Here is a 16,742-nt window from a genome sequence, read left to right as displayed (position 1 = left end):
AAATTTCACAATATTTTCACAATTATTGACGTGTCAATTTCTTACAAGTCTACAGTATTTTGGTTTTGTGAGCTGTTTTTCCTTTTCTTTTTTTTTTTTTTTCTTTTTTTATAAGTTTTGAACAGTAGCTACAATACCAAGTAGCACTATAGCTGCAGTACCAAGTGGCACTGTAGCTATAGTAGTTTTTTTTTTTTTTTAGTCTTCCGTTTGTACTTTTTTTTTCCTTTTATATATATTATTATACTGACACAACAAATTTCACAATATTTTCACAATTATTGAGGTATCAATTTCTTATAAGTCAAAATAAAATAATAAAATAATAAAATATGAAACTGTGACCAACCACAACTGAATATAAATGTTTTGTGAAAATGTTGTGACACTTATTAGGTGAATGTGTAAAAACTATAGTATTTTTAGTTTGTTCAATATATATATTTTTTTATTTATTTTAATCATCGATTTGTGTACTTTTTTCTACTAACTATATAAAAAGAGGCAATGCCTCTACAGTGCCCCTTTTGGTGTGGTGAGCCATTCCCCCCCCCCTCCTTCCCCAAAGTTTTGAACAGTTGCTACAGTGCTTTGGTTTCGTCAACCTCTGCATTGTAGCTACAGTGCCTAAAGTTTTTTTTTTTTTTTTTTTTCAAATGCGCTAAAGCACTGTAGCTACAGTGCTTTGGTTTCATCAACCTCTGCACTATAGCTACAGTGCCTAGAGTTTTTTTTTTTTTTCCTCCAGTAATCGGTTTGTTTGTTTTTTTTTTTTTTCTTTTAAATATTTATGTAAGCTGGTATATATATTGTTATACTGACACAATAAGGAATGGAACACAGAACTAAATACAGCAAACTTAAGGATATTATTAGACTTAACATCTTTTTTACATTGGATATGCTGGTGGACATCTTACAGGGATTCTTTCTTCTTTTCTTCACTCTGCCCTTTTACAAAGCCCTTTGGGGGCTATTTATAAGGAAAAACTCTTACAGAAATATCTTACAAGTAGAGTACAATAATGCTTGAAGAGAGAGTAGGGGCTGGCTCCATGTTGACACCTGGCTGAAGGGGCAGAAGCCTCAGTTTGGCTTGATTAGGCTGTGAAGCAGGTGTATGGTAGGGGTCCTTACTGCATAAATGGACAGCTGGGAAGATCACTGTAAGGCATGCTGTAAGGATAAGGATGAAACGTCTGAAGACGTTTCTAGGGTTTTTTTTTTTTTTTTAATATATTAGGAAAGTCTAGTCCCATCCGTCTCTTCCTTGGAACCATTCTTCATCTACATCAGCAATTACATCTGGATCATTGTTATGGTAATAGGGATCATCATACCCCTCAAGAGGGTTTGGCATTTCCCAATGGTCTGCATGTGGTAATTGCTTTCTACAGGTTTCTGGATCCATGGGTACTGCTTGAGATAAAATCCCTTTTTTTAGAGATTCTGTCGGTGTGAGAGCATAGTAACAGGATACCCAAGATGGGTCTCGATGTGTGTGCAAAGTGCCATCTGGATTGGTAAGCCACTGTATTTCTGCAGGGTTGAAAAGTCCTTCTGTACGAACATCATTTTTGGAGTTAAGCTTAACAATCAAAGTTGCTGAAGTAATCTTGCTTGCAAATCTTGGATGTTCTGTGGAAAGATATTTTATCCATTCTCCATCATAGGCATCATTTTTCAAAATGTTAAACCAGAATTTATGAAAATATCTATTTTCACGTGGGAAAATATATTTGTAAAATTCTGGTTCAAAATGGATACACAAATGATACTCATTAAGTAAGTACCACATGTAGAGATAATGTGCAACCGTCCAGTTTGTTATCCAGAAGGCAAAAGGGGTTTTCCATGGTTGGTCAATATCAGGGAAAATAGCAAGGAAGTGAGGTTGGTGATTTCTGAGATAATTATGGAGGATTCTGATAATTCTTTTGGCTCTGGCTTGAAGGGTCAAGGTCTTTATTTGGTCTTTTATTTCTAGAGGGAGATTCTCTATCATGTTAAGGATATCACTAGGAATTGCAGGAGAAGGATTTGATGATGAGGAAGGATCTGTAACAGGGTATACACATAAGGGGGAAGGAAGAATTGTGGTATTGAGGATTGGAGGCTTTCTGGAAAGATAATCAGTGATAAGGTTATCTCTTCCTTTGATGTGCTTGACTTGGAAGGACCACTGTGAAAACCAATTTGACCATCTGAGTAACTGGGGGTGTGGAAGCATTTTCCTTTTGAACTGAAGCATTTTGGGAAAGGAAGACATATCCATTTCTACCAGGAAGTGATGCCCAAGAAGATGAACTGGAATTTTTCAATTCCATGTTTGACTGCAAGAATCTCCTTAAAAGTAGAGTGGTAGTGTAATTCTGAAGGTTTAAATGCACCACTTTTATACCCACAAATATTTCTTTTACCATCAAGTTCTTCAAACAGAGCTGCTGCCCAATACTCATCACTTGCATCTGTTTGCAAAATCCGTTTACCTGTTCCTGGGATTTGCAAAGGAGGAAGCTGTTCTGCCAATTTTTTCAACTGTTGGACTGCTTCTGTATGGACAGAATCCCATTCTGGGGGAGATTTTTTCAGCAGTTGGGCTAGAGAATTTCTATACTTGGAGATTTTAGGAATAAAATCTGACATGTAATTAACAATTCCAAGAAACTGTTGTATCTGTTTAGCACTTGTGAGCCTATCTGGGAATTGACCAAGAGAGGCAGCTATGTGAGGTTGTAGTACATACTTTCCATCTGAAATATTTACCCCCAAGAAATCTATAGAGGATTGTCCAATGATCATCTTCTTTTCCGAGAGCATGATCCCTTGTGATTTCACTAAATTATAGAATTCAGCGAGCAACTTCTCATGGGATTCTTCATCCTTGGAAAATAGGAGAATATCATCGACGTAAATCAATGCATTGTTCAGGAGTGGCTGGAACAACGTTACCATTGCCTTTTGGAATTGGGATGGAGCATTTTTAAGACCGAAGGGCATAACAGTCCATTGATAGTGGTGATCAGGGATACAAAAAGCTGTTTTGTATCTTTCTTCTGGGTGGATTCCCAATTGCCAAAATCCTGCTTTCAGATCAAACTTTGAAAAAAATTTTGCACTTGAAAGATGTTGAAAGAGTGCACTTTTGTTTGGCAGGGGGAATTTATCATTTGCAAGGAAGTGATTGAGATCCTGATAATTAATCACCAATCTGAGTTTTCCTCTGACTTGTTCAGAATGCTTATTAACATAAATGGCTTCACATGCCCATGGAGAAGTTGTTGGTTCAATAAGGCCTTCGGAAAGGAGGGTGGCAAGCTCTTGTTTGGCTAAGGTTAAATGTTCAGGATTCATTCCCCGATGACTGGCTTTTGTAGGATTAACATCTTCATTTTTCTTGAAGGGAAGGGATATGAAAAAGTTGGGGTTTTTCCACAGAGGATTTGAATTCTTAAGAAGGAATTCAGAGTGGGTATTTGCACAACAGTCATGGATAATCTGGAGTTTTAAAGACTGAAATGGGTCAACTGTGAACAGATGAGGAACTTGGGTCCATGTGAGAAGGTGTTCCAGCCACTCCTGAACAATGCATTGATTTACGTCGATGATATTCTCTTGTTTTCCAAGGATGAAGAATCCCATGAGAAGTTGCTCGTTGAATTCTATAATTTAGTGAAATCACAAGGGATCATGCTCTCGGAAAAGAAGATGATCATTGGACAATCCTATATAGATTTCTTACAAGTCGAAATAAAATAATAAAATATGAGAGTGTAACCAACCACAACTAAAAATAAATGTTTTGAGAAAATATTACAACACTTATTGTTATCACAATATTTTCACAATTGTTGAGATCTCAGTTTCTTATAGATCAAATAAAAAAAAATGCTAAGTCCACAAAATTTTAACATTAATTTCTATAGTGCCTAAAGTGTGTGTGTGTGTGTGTGTTTTGTTTTGTTTTGTTTTTTTTTTTGTTTATTTAAGATCTTTATATGTTTACTTTGTACTTGCAATGCAAGTTTACATTGTAAATACACAAAAGTGGTTAATATTATACACATTTGCACAAAAAATGGTAAATATTGTACAAATTTTGCAAATGTGAACAAAATTTGCAATTTTTTTGTGTCTACCATATAAATTTACATTGTAAGTACAATGTATACATAGAGATATTGTGAAAATGTTATGACATATGTGTCAATTCCTTATGGGTTAAAATAATATAAAATAAAATAATAAAATATCATACCAAGATCTAGCACAACTAAAAATTTGACATTTTGTTGTTATTACAATATTTTCACAACTATTGAGGTGTAAGTTATAGGTCAAAATAACATAAAAAAAAATATAGGACTGGGATCCTTCATGGTTGAAAATAGAGGTATTGTGAAAACGTTGTAATATTTTGTTGTATTCATAGATTTTTTTTTTTTTTTTTTGTTGGTTTAGTCAAATTTAGTAATCTATATATAAAAAGAGTAAACAGGAAAAGCTATCATAGCTTCGTTACAGTAGTTTTGACTTGTTCAATTTTCAATGTTTTGCGGGCCTTTTTTTTTGTGTGTGAATGCATAAAGCTGCAATAGATTTGCTATATTATTTTTGGTTTGCCCAATTCACATTGTTTTACATTATAATAAAATATTAACACAATAAATTGGCACAATATTTTCACAATTTTTGAGATGTTAATTCCTTATAATTCGAAATAAAATAATAAAATATCATACTACAACCAACGTCCACAACTAAAATTAAAGGTAATGTGAAAAAAGATGTGTACATTCACAATATTTTTTACAATACTTTCATAACAAATTATAGGTGGTAATTTGCTTTTGGTTCTAATTTAAACTTACTAATGAAATTACTTTTTTTGTCCACCAATAACAACCTGTAACAATCTACTACTTATGATTTGTTATGAAAATATCGTGGACATAGCTTTTTTTTTTTTTTTTGGTGAAAAGTCTAAAATATCTTGTTATCGTCACAATATTTTCAAAACTGTTGAGCTGTCAATTCTTTACAAGTCAAAATAAAATATAACAAAATTATAAAGGTATTATGAAAATGTTGTGCTATTCTATTGTGTTTTTAGAAATTTTTTGTGGGTTTAGTCAGATTTGTTGAGCCAAAATTCACTATTTCACATACAATTTTCTTGGGTTGACTTTTTGTATTTTTTTTTCTTTGCGCACCATTTTAAGTAAAACTACATAGTTTTACGCACAAAAACAAAAACTTAGGAAAAAAACACTTTTTATTCTTTATGTTTGGGGTAGTTTACAATTCCTCCTTCTTAAACTTTAAAATCAAGCAATTTTTCTCTTAATATTTTGGAAAAGAGCAAATATGTCATGTTATTACTCTCTCAGTTAAACCCTAATGAAAACTTATAATTTTTAAAATATTTTATTGTGTAATGTCTAAAATACTCTTACTAAATTTTAACATCCCAAAAATTTTCTTCCAGTATTTTGAGTTTTAGATGGTAATAATTATTGGAAAGTTAGAATGATGATATAAGGTTTTTTATTTGTTATCTAAAGAACATTGATTTTCTAGGTTTAAATTTTTAAAACTTAAAATTTATCTAATGGAAAATTATATAACACATGCCTTTTGTTATATTTTTTTTATTTTTTATTTTTTTATCTTCTTAGCAAAACTCAGTTGTTTATTGTTAGAAGATGATAATATTCGTTAAATTCTTAGAAGTTTTTAGTGAGTGGATATATTGACTATAACAAATAAGTACTAAAAAACTATTATAGTGAAACAGATATTTATATGTTAAATAGCTCTCCTAACTCTGTGGTTGATCAAAATTCTTATACGAATGAGATTAACTTTTTATGACATGATTATCAAAATTCTTATAATTAATGTCTCTTTTGATTAATGTAAATCTCTATATATTTTAAAAATCAAATTATTTATATCTTTATTTTGTGATATAAATAAAATCTAGAATTGATCCTAATCACTTTTTTTTCCATGGCTAGCACGTGCCTTGCACGTGCTGCCTTAACTAGTAATTCATTAGAGCACTAGCATTGAAAAATGCTAATGCTAAATCTGAGGACAATTTGGCATTTTAAGCCTTAAAACCGGTTGCATCAAAGAATGGTAAAGCTCACTATTGCAAAATTTTTTGCAATAGTGCTACAGTACTATTCTAAAGTTAGAATAGTACTGTAGCACTATTGTAAAACATATATACATTTTTTATTCTGCTGAACAGCCTAAACTCCACTCTCTCAAGAACTGTCCTTCTCGTCTCTCTCTCATTCTCCTTCTCCCTTTCCTCTCTTTGATTGCTGTTTGCTCCGATGGGTTCGATGGGTTTGTTCCGATGAGGGTTTGGTTTGCTCCGATCGGTGAATCATGGGTCAAGTGGTGGATCGGCATGGTGGGTCGTGGGTTATGGTTTATGGGTTTTGGATTTGGGTTGATCTTTCCTCTCTCTGATTGTTGTTTGCTCCGATGGGTTCGATGGGTTTGTTCCAATGAGGGTTTGGTTTGCTCCGATCGGTGAATCATGGGTTAAGTGGTGGATCGGCATGGTGGGTCGTGGGTTATGGTTTATGGGTTTTGGATTTGGGTTGATCTTTCCTTTCTCTGATTGCTGTTTGCTCCGATGGGTTCGATGGGTTTGTTCCGATGAGGGTTTGGTTTGCTCCGATCGGTGTATCATGGGTTAAGTGGTGGATCGGCATGGTGGGTCGTGGGTTATGGTTTATGGGTTTTGGATTTGGGTTGATCTTTCCTCTCTCTGATTGCTGTTTGCTCTGATGGGTTCGATGGGTTTGTTCCGATGTCGGTGTGGTTTGCTCCGATCGGTGTATGGCCATTGTTCCGATCGGTGTGGTTTGTGTATGGCTCGGTGTGTGTGGCCGTTGCTGATCGGTGTGTGTGGTTGATGGTTTGGTGGTTTGTGTTTATGTGTGTGGCTTTGTTGATGGTTTGTGTTTGTGTGTGTGTGGCCATTGTTCCGATCGGTGTGGTTTGTGTATGGCTCGGTGTGTGTGGCCGTTGCTGATCGGTGTGTGTGGTTGATGGTTTGGTGTGTGTGTGTGTGTGTGTGTGTGTGTGTGTGGCTTTGTGTGTTGAACAGAAAGAGAGGAAAAAAAAAAATGAAGGTTGGGAAAGCCCAGGAAAATGTGATTCAATCACAAAAAAACGGTTAGAAATATATAATAAAGAAAGATTAAAAAATAATATTTTAATAAAAATAGAGTTTTTTGATGTAGGAGGTATTGTAAAATGGGATGGTATAAGTAATAAAGTGATTTTTTGAGATGGTATAATAGTATAGGATAGCATTTTTCAATGCTAGTATGTCTAGATTTGGCAGAGCATTAGACTTTAGATACAGTGTATTCATTAGATAAACTCAAACTGAAGAAAGGAAAACCTCAGCAACAGCAACACTTGGGGCTGACGTGGCACCTCGTAACGTACGTATATAGTATAAATCAGAATTTTAGGAAGAAGAAACCAGGAATCAGAATTCAGTTTCTGCAAATAGAAAGAAAGAGCAATGGAATCATCAAAAAGTGAGAATAACAAGAAAGTGATAGAGCACAAGGCTTATGCTAGAGTTGGACTGCTTGGAAATCCAAGCGACGTGTATTTTGGCCACACCATCTCTTTCACTTTCGATAACTTCTGGGCTGACGTTCAATTGCAGCCGTCTGATCACCTCATCATCACTCCCCATCCCACCCATGATCTCGTACAGTTCCAGTCTCTCCCTCACCTGGTCTCTCTCTCTCTCTCTTTCTCTCTCTTATAATTGATCTGCAATGTAGTGCTTTGAATTTGAAGATCTGGGTGTATATATATGTTTTTTTTTTTTTTTTTTTGTTATTGGGTTTGGTATTGCATGCAATGTATAACAAGCTCAACTTTTGTTTTTGTTGTTTATTTCGGTGTTATCTACATTTCTCTAAATGGGTTTTTTTTTTTTTTTTTAGGTATTAGAATGTGATTTAGATTTGATCTGTAGCTTGCATTTGCTGTGAAAGGTTGGATGCGATGAAATTTGAAGGTTAGATCTTGATGTGTGGGATTTAAAGGTTCAGTTTTTGATATGGTAACTGGTGGGATTTCATGTATAAGATTTGGAGAATTATTATTTTTACTGCTCTGGGGGGGGAGTGGATCCTATAAGGAATATGTTATCAATGGGACCCACTAGCATGTCAGATCCAAGTACTGAATAATTACTTTAAATCTATATATATTAAGAATCTCCTCTAACCCTTTATATGGCGATTCTACGTGTATTGTAATCACAGGACTCATTGACTGATTCAAACAAGTCGTGTGACTTTTAAATAGGTCCTAAAAGTACTTGTGAATAATCATTTTAGTCGCCATGTAGTGGGTTGAAAGAATTTCCTTGAAATCAATTTGGATGAACATGTTGTCCTTAATGCATAGGAGAAATGCCCTTGGAATTATTATTAAATCATGTTTGCCAGTTGAGTGTGATGGATAGAGCAAAATATGTGGATTTGTTGCACGGTTGTGGGCTGCAAGGACCGGATACGTATGGTGTCGCATCAGTTCAATTGAAGCCCTTGTGAACCGGGCATTGGATATGGCTCTGAGTAGAGCAAAAAATGCAGATTTCTAGAGTTGATGCAGTTGTATATTTGGTGCCTTAAACTGCTGCATTTGCCAAATCAATGGTTTAGGAGTGTGGGTATTTTTTTCACAAACCGTGTGCAATTCTATAGTTTGCATGTGGTAGGATAAAGGAGATTTGGTCAGGAGAGCATGTGTTGTCACTTAAGTATTTATATGTTTCTTTTAACAGATTGAAAGGTAAACTTTTGCATACCAAAGTTATAGCTTTTTTGTTCTGATATGCATTTGGAGTTATCTGTGAAAATTCTTTTGTCCGGTAATTGTAGGTGATGGTGTTCCTCTAGTGTTAGTTTTTCAATTACCCAGTATACTATTAGTCGTACTCAGTTCACAAAGCTTCCACTTTGGGGTTTGGGAGAGGTCATGGTGGGCGGCTGTATGGCATTTTTTTTTTTGGAGTGGCTGATTCCCGGTATCCAGTAATACCTTCTAAATCACAATTTGTGTTTGGCTTGACATTGTCCAATTCACATCCAAATGCAAAGGCAAAATATAAATAAATAAATGAATTGGCGGTTTTGAGTTTTTTTGGGGTGGAAGCAGGTTATCTTACATTATTATATATTTTAGTTCGTCTCTCTCTCTTGATGGGTGTGTGTTTTAATGTTAAGGTTTTTTTCCTTCATATAGAATGTTGTGGTGATCAAGTCTTATCTTAGTCCATGTACATGATGCTACAGGATCTGGATTCATCATAATAAAAAATGTTCTTTTACCTTTGTTTACAGGTGAATCGGTTAGATAATGAAGGTTATTATGGAGGTGTACGATTGCTTATGGCAATTTGTAGAGTTTTCCATAATTATTGCAAGGATAACAAGATTGATCTTCATGGAGGAAATTTCACGCTATCATATGACACTAATATCCCTCGTCAGGTAAAGCTTTAGTCCAGTTCTACCAGAAATTTCTTAGCTCTTTTTATGATAATCATTATTTCAGTTGTGATACACATCTCTATGATTTATTTTTTTCCAGTATTCCTATGTTTGTTTGTGAAGTTTACTGTTTGCTACATGTCTATTTTATTGGCTTTGAGGTTTATGCCATCTATTTATCCAACCCTCTATCTTGGTAAAATGACAAGGAATAACATTTATTAGGTTGTGGAAAAGATTGTTTCTGTTGAGTGAGTTACATCCTTGTTGCTGATTTGATTTTCCTCTATGAACCAGTTATAAGTCCTGGTAAGACTCATTTGTTTGCTACCAATGAGCTCTTATTCAATTGGCACCTCCTCCCTTTCCAAGTTCTAGGTGTAGGGTGAGATTGTGGGTTTAAGACCTACTGGTTGTATGTATAACTTACCAATTTAAATATATATATATACTTATTTGTTATTGTTTATTTTGAGAGGAATTGACTTACAAGATGAATAAATGACAGGGCATGAGTCCCATTTCTTGTCTTTTCTTTTTAATTTATTTTTTCTATTATGCACTTGCTTATGAATGCCATTATAACCATGGTTATCTTGTGTCTTCCAATATATTGTAATTGATGTTTAATTTAACACATTAATATTTAAATATTTCTCATTTTGTGAAATTTTAATCTGCATCACCTTGTTTGGAGGTTATTTTTTCCTTGATGTTATATATTTTTGCTTGTAGACAAAACTGAATTGCAAGCATGTTTCACTTTTTGATTTTGTAGCAAAGTTTTTATGTGACCTTTTGTGACCAAATGTGTTATAGTGTCTCTTTGTTGTTGTTACTAATCTTCTCTTCAATAGAAGAGATAGTCATTTAGAACTTAATTTTTGACTCTTTTGATATTGCAACATGGCTTAAGTTTTGATTTTGACATTTCAGATGGGACTTTCAGGTTCTAGTGCTATTGTATGTGCTGCCTTAAGCTGCCTTCTTGACTTCTACAAAGTTAGGCATTTGATTAAAGTAGAGTTCAGGCCTAATCTTGTCCTCGCTGCAGAGAAAGAACTTGGAATTGTTGCTGGTCTCCAAGACCGGGTGGCACAGGTTTATGGGGGCCTTGTTCACATGGTATGTGGTTTGAATTTTTGACAGAGCTTGTGCACATCTAATGGGTAAAAATGTAGTCACCTAGATATGCAAATTTCCTTATGTAGGATTTTAGCAAGGAATACATGGATGGCTTGGGGCGTGGCATCTATACACCCATGGATATTAGTCTTCTCCCACCTCTTCATCTCATCTATGCTGAGAATCCTAGTGATTCAGGGAAGGTTAGCATCAAACCCTGCCCTCATCTTCCTTCCTAGCTTCTAATTTTTTTTTTTTCCATATATTTTTATTTTTTATGGGGGTATCATTTTCATCTTATGTAGTTAAAATGGTTCCAAAATCTCATGTGCGCACAATTTGTATTTCTTCTAAAAAAACGACATGCAGTAGGTTTTAGTGAACAAAAGAGTGCTGAATATAGGAGAACTTGCTTATCCTACATTTTGCCTACATTGTATCCAGAATGTCAAACAGAAAAAAGCTTTATACTTTTCACATCTTAAATACTTTTGGTTTGATTCTTTATGGATCCTTCTTATATACGTTTCTATGCATTTGTTACGAAACTTGATACACTTTGGAATCACATGATGGATTATGAAGATGATGATTTTCCTCTTAGCATAATGTTAATTGATCTTTAATAACAATCAAGTGAACTCAGTGAAGCCTTTTCCCAATTCATGGAAGCATATTCATCTATAATCATGTTGGATTTTATTTTTATTTGTTTATTATCTACTTTTGTGATATACAGTCTTTCTTTCTAATTGATTGATAATATTTGTTCTAAACATCTGGTTTCCAGTGTTGCATTAACTTTTTATTAGTTACCCTATATTTGATTTTTTTTTCTGTTCTTTTCCTATTGAGAGAGAATAAGAGAGCATAAGAGAGAGTATCTTGATTTAGTGATATCATGTTAAGGTTCTAGTAGATAACCTTGATTTGTAATACCATCTGCTGGTTTGATCAAGGGTTTATACTTGGATCTTTCTCTGTCAACAATTTCAGTTGAAAGCTAGTTCATTAGGTATTTACGTATGATCTTCAACTTCCATCATGGGAATGCAAATTGGGTAGTATTCTGGAAGCAAGCTGGCTGCTTCATGAAAAGAATCCACTAGTCTACTTATGTCTCTAAAATTCAGGGTTCTATAGCAGGAGTGTCTTCTCATATTTCCTTCCTCAAATTGTAATGGTAGAATAATTTCAATGCATTATTATAAACGCAGGTTCATAGTACAGTACGCCAAAGGTGGCTGAATGGTGATGAGTTTATAATATCATCAATTCAAGAAGTTGCAAATTTAGCAAAAGAAGGAAGAACAGCATTACTGGAAAAGGACTATTCCAAGCTTGCAAAGCTCATGAATCGTAATTTTGATCTTCGAAGGTAAGAAATTTATTTAACTGCATAGTTTAAATCACATTGAGGAGAAGCCAGTAATCAATATAATTCAGATTAGCATTCCCAACTCCAACGTATTGAAGCTCTTTTGCTTTCATATCTCTTTATATAGATTGCACTTTAAAGATTTGTTTTGTGAAAGATAATGCTATTCTTATGAAGGGCTTTTTATGCAACATTTATGTCTGCTGCTTTGAAATGTAAGTTACTAAAATTGACAGAAAGATGTTTGTTATCTAAGAGGCACATGTCTTTGAAAATGCTTTCTTGTTTTCTTGTCAAATATAGTTATAGCATCAGCATTACTGAATCAATATCATTTTTATTCTTCTGAAACAAAAACCCTAGTTTTGCAATAAGTGCTTGTGCACATTTTATTGCTACTGAATATTATAATTTAAATATTGTGCAGGAGCATATTTGGTGATGATGCCCTTGGTGCTATAAATATAAAAATGGTGGAGGTGGCACGAAAGGTGGGTGCTGCATCGAAATTTACAGGTAGTGGAGGAGCTGTAGTTGCATTCTGCCCTGACGGGCCTTCACAAGTAAAGCTTCTGGAGAATGAATGTCAGGAAGCTGGTTTTATTGTTATACCATTGAAAGTTGTTCCATCTTGTTTAAGTGATGAGGAGCTTAAAACCCTTGAAAAATAGAGATTTAGGACCAACCTCCCCCCAAAAAGAAAAGGGGGAAAAAAAAAAACACTAAAGAGAGCAAGAAAGAATAAGCTCATATTTGTGTAGACATTCTTTTATGCTGAATTGCTGATGTTTTATATATTGACATATCCAATTTTTTAAGGAGCACATCTTCTAATGTGCTTGATAAATGCCAAGCCCCTTTTCATTTGCTTTTCTTCTATTAGTGAATTACACGTTCACCCGAGTCTTAAACACACAAGCCACAACCTAATCATTTACTTAACACTTATTAAGGGATTTGTTAGTTGAATTAGAGCTCATTGGCAATACCAAACTTCTTCATTGCTACGCCATGAGCTCCTTTCGGTAAAAAAATTCAACTCAAATTCGTACGACCCGCCATTTCCTAATTCATGAACCCTTAAATTTTATGAAAACCAAATCAGAACAATGGGGTAGACTGAATCCTTGCTAACTGTGGCTCCTTCCTATTCCATGCACTATAGTTGAATAACCAAATTACCAAATGCGGAAGAATCCACTTTTTGCTGTCTTCACCATGGATATAAATTTGGAAATGGAACACTTTGCCAAGAATATAATCTTTTTCTATGGACATTAGCACATGGAAAGACGACCGTGCAAGTGCAATAGCCAAGGTGGAGAAACTTGTGGTCACATTTACCTTAAATGCTATAGAACAACAATGGCGTTCAAAGTTTTCACATTTTATCTCAATTCTCATGCTCACAGCTCCAAATCAAAAGATTACTCTCCCCAACCATGAGCCCATGACATCCCATTGGATCTCTAGTACCGTTCCAGAACAAGAAAATCAACCATTCCCGAGCCATTTCATATGCCAACGATTTCTTATGTTCTCTCTAATGGTATCTCACCGCACATATTATTAATGGTGCCTCACAAACCAAACCCGTACTAGAGGTAATGGGGTCAATTCTCTATTAGCCTAGAGACACTGTTTAGATTAGCTTTTAATTTTAGTTTTCCTATTATTTCGTATTCTAATTTTAACTTTAGTTTTCATATAATATGTTAATTTGTTGAAAGTGAATATAAATATAACTATATCCAGACAAAGACAGACTTTAAAAAGCTAAACATAAGTAAATGAGTTAATTTTAGAAAGCTAGTCCAAACACGTGTGCGCCAGAAATTTAGACGTTGAGCTATGGGATATAGGGGCTCCTTTTGGTTCAAACAACCCAGTGTAACCAATTTACTTTTCTCAAAATCGACTCTTTCGCCTTTGTATTTGCTATCTATTGAAGTCAGGCCAACAATGAACCAGGTGCACTTAGAGATGCTCTTCAGCATTACCTAATTCTTTTTCTTCCGACTTCCACTGTGTCTGCACAGCTCAGTAAAGATTAAATAGGCTAGTTCCATAATTGAAAAGTGGCAAATTAGATGAAATAAATAGCCTAAGAAGACCATACTTTCAGCCAAGGAACCAAGCACACTTCCAACCTTTTACTCTCAGATCACCAAGAAGCAAATCTATGACATTAAATGAAATGAGCTCATTCAACTCCAAATTTTATATACTGCACAATGTAATCATATCTGAAAAGCTTGATAAGAAACTGTATTAGAAATCATACATGCATATACACCACAAAGTTTGATCTGATACTACTTCACAGAAGTTACTCCAGGACACAAATTTTCTCAACCTCATTTTGAGCATATTCTCCATCTTCTATTCATTCAACAGATGGTTAGTTCAATTACACAACTCCTACTAAATCACATTATCTAACGACGAATAAACAAACTAAAAAAATTCCCTATCTGTCTGAAAGTAATGACAGCAGAATACACTAGTAAGGCCTTCTTGGAGCACTAAAATTATAGTTACAGGTGAAGATAATAAATACCAGTGGAAGACCTGGCTTTACCTTTTTTCTTTCCAGAGCATAACATGACAAACTATCCAGAAGAAACTCAATCAACACAAAGTGATGCAATAAGCTCATGCGGTGAAGCCCAAATCGGAAGATCAATAAAAGATTGCTTCATTTGCTCCTCTTGTGCATTGCACATTGCTTCTGCTACATCACATAAATTCGAAACATCACGAATTATTGCTTCCTGGGCCTCCACCTGCATTGTAAAGACCCCTTAAAAATTAGGAAACAGCTAGAATCAAAGCCTCGGAATTGGAGCTATGGAATTAGAAAAGCATAACAGGAACCCTCTAATTTCGGGTCATAAAGACTCAAAATCCATGTTTAGTGGCTAAGATTGTACTATTTTTAGTCTTAAAATAGTGCATATTTTGGGATTTAAAGGAACATAACTACATAGCTACTTGCTCAGTTCCTGAGGCACCCTTTTTTATACTCTACTCTCTTTTCAGGAAAGACATTTTTCAAAATTATTGTTTAACCAATATCAAACAAAGGTAAAAATTTAAGGAAACTGAAATTTAATTAAAATTAACTTAGAAAAAAATGCCCTAATGATAGTATTAGCAAGAGCTCTAACAGTAAAGGAATAGTCTTTAGCATGAACCCTTCAACAAGAATAAGAAGTAATGAGCAAAATGAAGCAGTTAGAACCCTAAAACCCGTGTTTGGTTGCTCAGAAACTGAAGCAAAGGAAAAGAAAAGTAAAAAAGAAAAAGGAACTTTTCGAATCATATTCTCAATTTGGTTCAATTTTTGAAAGACAACATCAATTTCAGCTCAATTTAAGTGGACTATTCTATCTTTTCGAAAAAAAAAAACAAAGACCCAAATATTCAATTTCTTTCTTTTTTCCGCATTTTCCCACCAACCAAACAAACCCCAATTTTACCTGCAAGAGAAGCTCATCCACGAGTGACCCATTAACAATCTCGGGCGAAGACAAAGGCAAAGCACTAAACGACGGCGTATCTTCATGTTCTTGTCGTTGACGCGCTCTCTCTTCCATTGCACGCAAGGTGTTCGACAAGAGCTCCCACCGGTCGATCTCTGTCTGGTACCGCTCTTTCAGCTTCAGCAAAGTCTTCCTCTTCCGCTCCCTCCGGTTCCTCTCCTCCGCCTCGGGATCCATACTCGGTGGCCGAGCCGCCAACGCGGCTTCATCTGGGTTGAGGCGGCGCTTCTTGCGCTTGTAGACGAAGCCATCGTCGTTATAGAGTTCCCACTCCTCGTCGTCTGCCAAAGATGTGGCGACCGTGTCCATCACCCAGACAGACGAAGCTTGTTTGGTACTAAAAGTTCAAATATGAGTGCGAAATTTTGATATTTTCAAAAATTTTGGGATTGAAGAGTTGAAAGTTGTGACTTGTGAGTAGTGAGTGAGAGTGAGAGTGAGCGCTATTTTGGTGGGAGTTATATTTTATATTAGTTGTGCTTGTCCTTTCTTTTCTTTTTCTTTTTTTTTTTTACTTTTTGATTGGTAGTTGATAAGGTCTGTGGATCCCACTTTGTCTACAGTTTGATTTTAGATGCCACTTGCCATTTTAAATGGAAATTTTCTTTTTCTTTTTTTCTTTAAATTAATTTTATCCATAGTTATTAAACTTGATCAATCCACTGGTTGAACTAATGAAACGATGATTTGGTATTTAGATCGATTCAAGTCTTTAATTAGATTGTGTAAGCATATGATCTAATCAAATCCAACTCAATTAATTCTTTATAACCCATTCAAACGAAATGGTAACCTGGTTTTGTTCATATACTCAAAATCACTCATTTATTTGATTCATACTTATTATTATTATATGTGATTTGCCATTTTGACCATTTAGAGAAGAGAAATATGCTAAATCAAATAAATAAATAAACGAATAAAATTAATTTTTTGGTTTATTTTATGGTTTATATAAATTTATTGCGAAGAAAATAATAAAATTTTAAACTGGTTTTTAACGCTATTAAATTTTTTTTTTTTTTTTTTTTCATTCTTGTTCTTATGTATTTCTTTGTCAATGCACTTTTCATTTTCCCATAAAACCAATTTTTTTTTTTTTTTTTTAAATTTGAGAAACACAAACACATATATGGGGGAAGG

The 16,742-nt window shown here is 34.6% G+C and overlaps 2 protein-coding genes across 3 annotated transcripts; one reads left to right on the top strand and one right to left on the bottom strand.

The window, feature by feature from the left end:
• The first annotated feature begins 7,407 nt into the window (after positions 1-7,407).
• On the top strand, positions 7,408-12,918 carry LOC126714771 (glucuronokinase 1-like). Of its 2 annotated transcripts, XM_050415071.1 has the most exons (7): positions 7,632-7,780; positions 7,995-8,068; positions 9,402-9,551; positions 10,488-10,676; positions 10,763-10,879; positions 11,894-12,054; positions 12,482-12,918. In XM_050415071.1, exons 3-7 carry the CDS (start codon positions 9,450-9,452, stop codon positions 12,723-12,725), a joined length of 813 nt encoding a protein of 270 aa, XP_050271028.1. In that variant the 5' UTR covers positions 7,632-7,780; positions 7,995-8,068; positions 9,402-9,449; the 3' UTR covers positions 12,726-12,918. The 2 variants fall into 2 exon arrangements, with proteins under 2 accessions (XP_050271026.1, XP_050271028.1); XM_050415069.1 differs by lacking the exon at positions 7,995-8,068 and having other exon boundaries at positions 7,408-7,780.
• Positions 12,919-14,297: 1,379 nt separating this feature from the next.
• Positions 14,298-16,048, bottom strand: LOC126714770 (uncharacterized). Its single transcript, XM_050415068.1, has 2 exons — positions 15,537-16,048; positions 14,298-14,840 (listed from the first exon to the last, which is right to left on the bottom strand). The coding sequence occupies exons 1-2, from the start codon at positions 15,906-15,908 to the stop codon at positions 14,682-14,684; spliced, it is 531 nt and encodes a 176-aa protein (XP_050271025.1). The 5' UTR covers positions 15,909-16,048; the 3' UTR covers positions 14,298-14,681.
• Between the last annotated feature and the right edge of the window lie 694 nt (positions 16,049-16,742).

Source organism: Quercus robur, chromosome 2 (assembly GCF_932294415.1).
Source record: "Quercus robur chromosome 2, dhQueRobu3.1, whole genome shotgun sequence".
Classification (NCBI taxonomy): Eukaryota; Viridiplantae; Streptophyta; class Magnoliopsida; order Fagales; family Fagaceae; genus Quercus; species Quercus robur.
Note: the sequence above shows the minus strand (reverse complement) of the source record. Positions and strands in the feature narration are given on the sequence as shown.

Bases quoted from the DNA above. Each gene is read 5' to 3' on its own strand.
- LOC126714770 (XM_050415068.1), bottom strand. From the start codon at position 15,908: ATGGACACGGTCGCCACATCTTTGGCAGACGACGAGGAGTGGGAACTC. The intron at 14,841-15,536 runs GTAAAATTGGGG...TTTACAATGCAG, and splicing joins TGGATGAGCTTCTCTTGCAG to GTGGAGGCCCAGGAAGCAAT.
- LOC126714771 (XM_050415069.1), top strand. From the start codon at position 7,559: ATGGAATCATCAAAAAGTGAGAATAACAAGAAAGTGATAGAGCACAAG. The intron at 10,677-10,762 runs GTATGTGGTTTG...TTCCTTATGTAG, and splicing joins ATGGGGGCCTTGTTCACATG to GATTTTAGCAAGGAATACAT. The intron at 12,055-12,481 runs GTAAGAAATTTA...AATATTGTGCAG, and splicing joins CGTAATTTTGATCTTCGAAG to GAGCATATTTGGTGATGATG.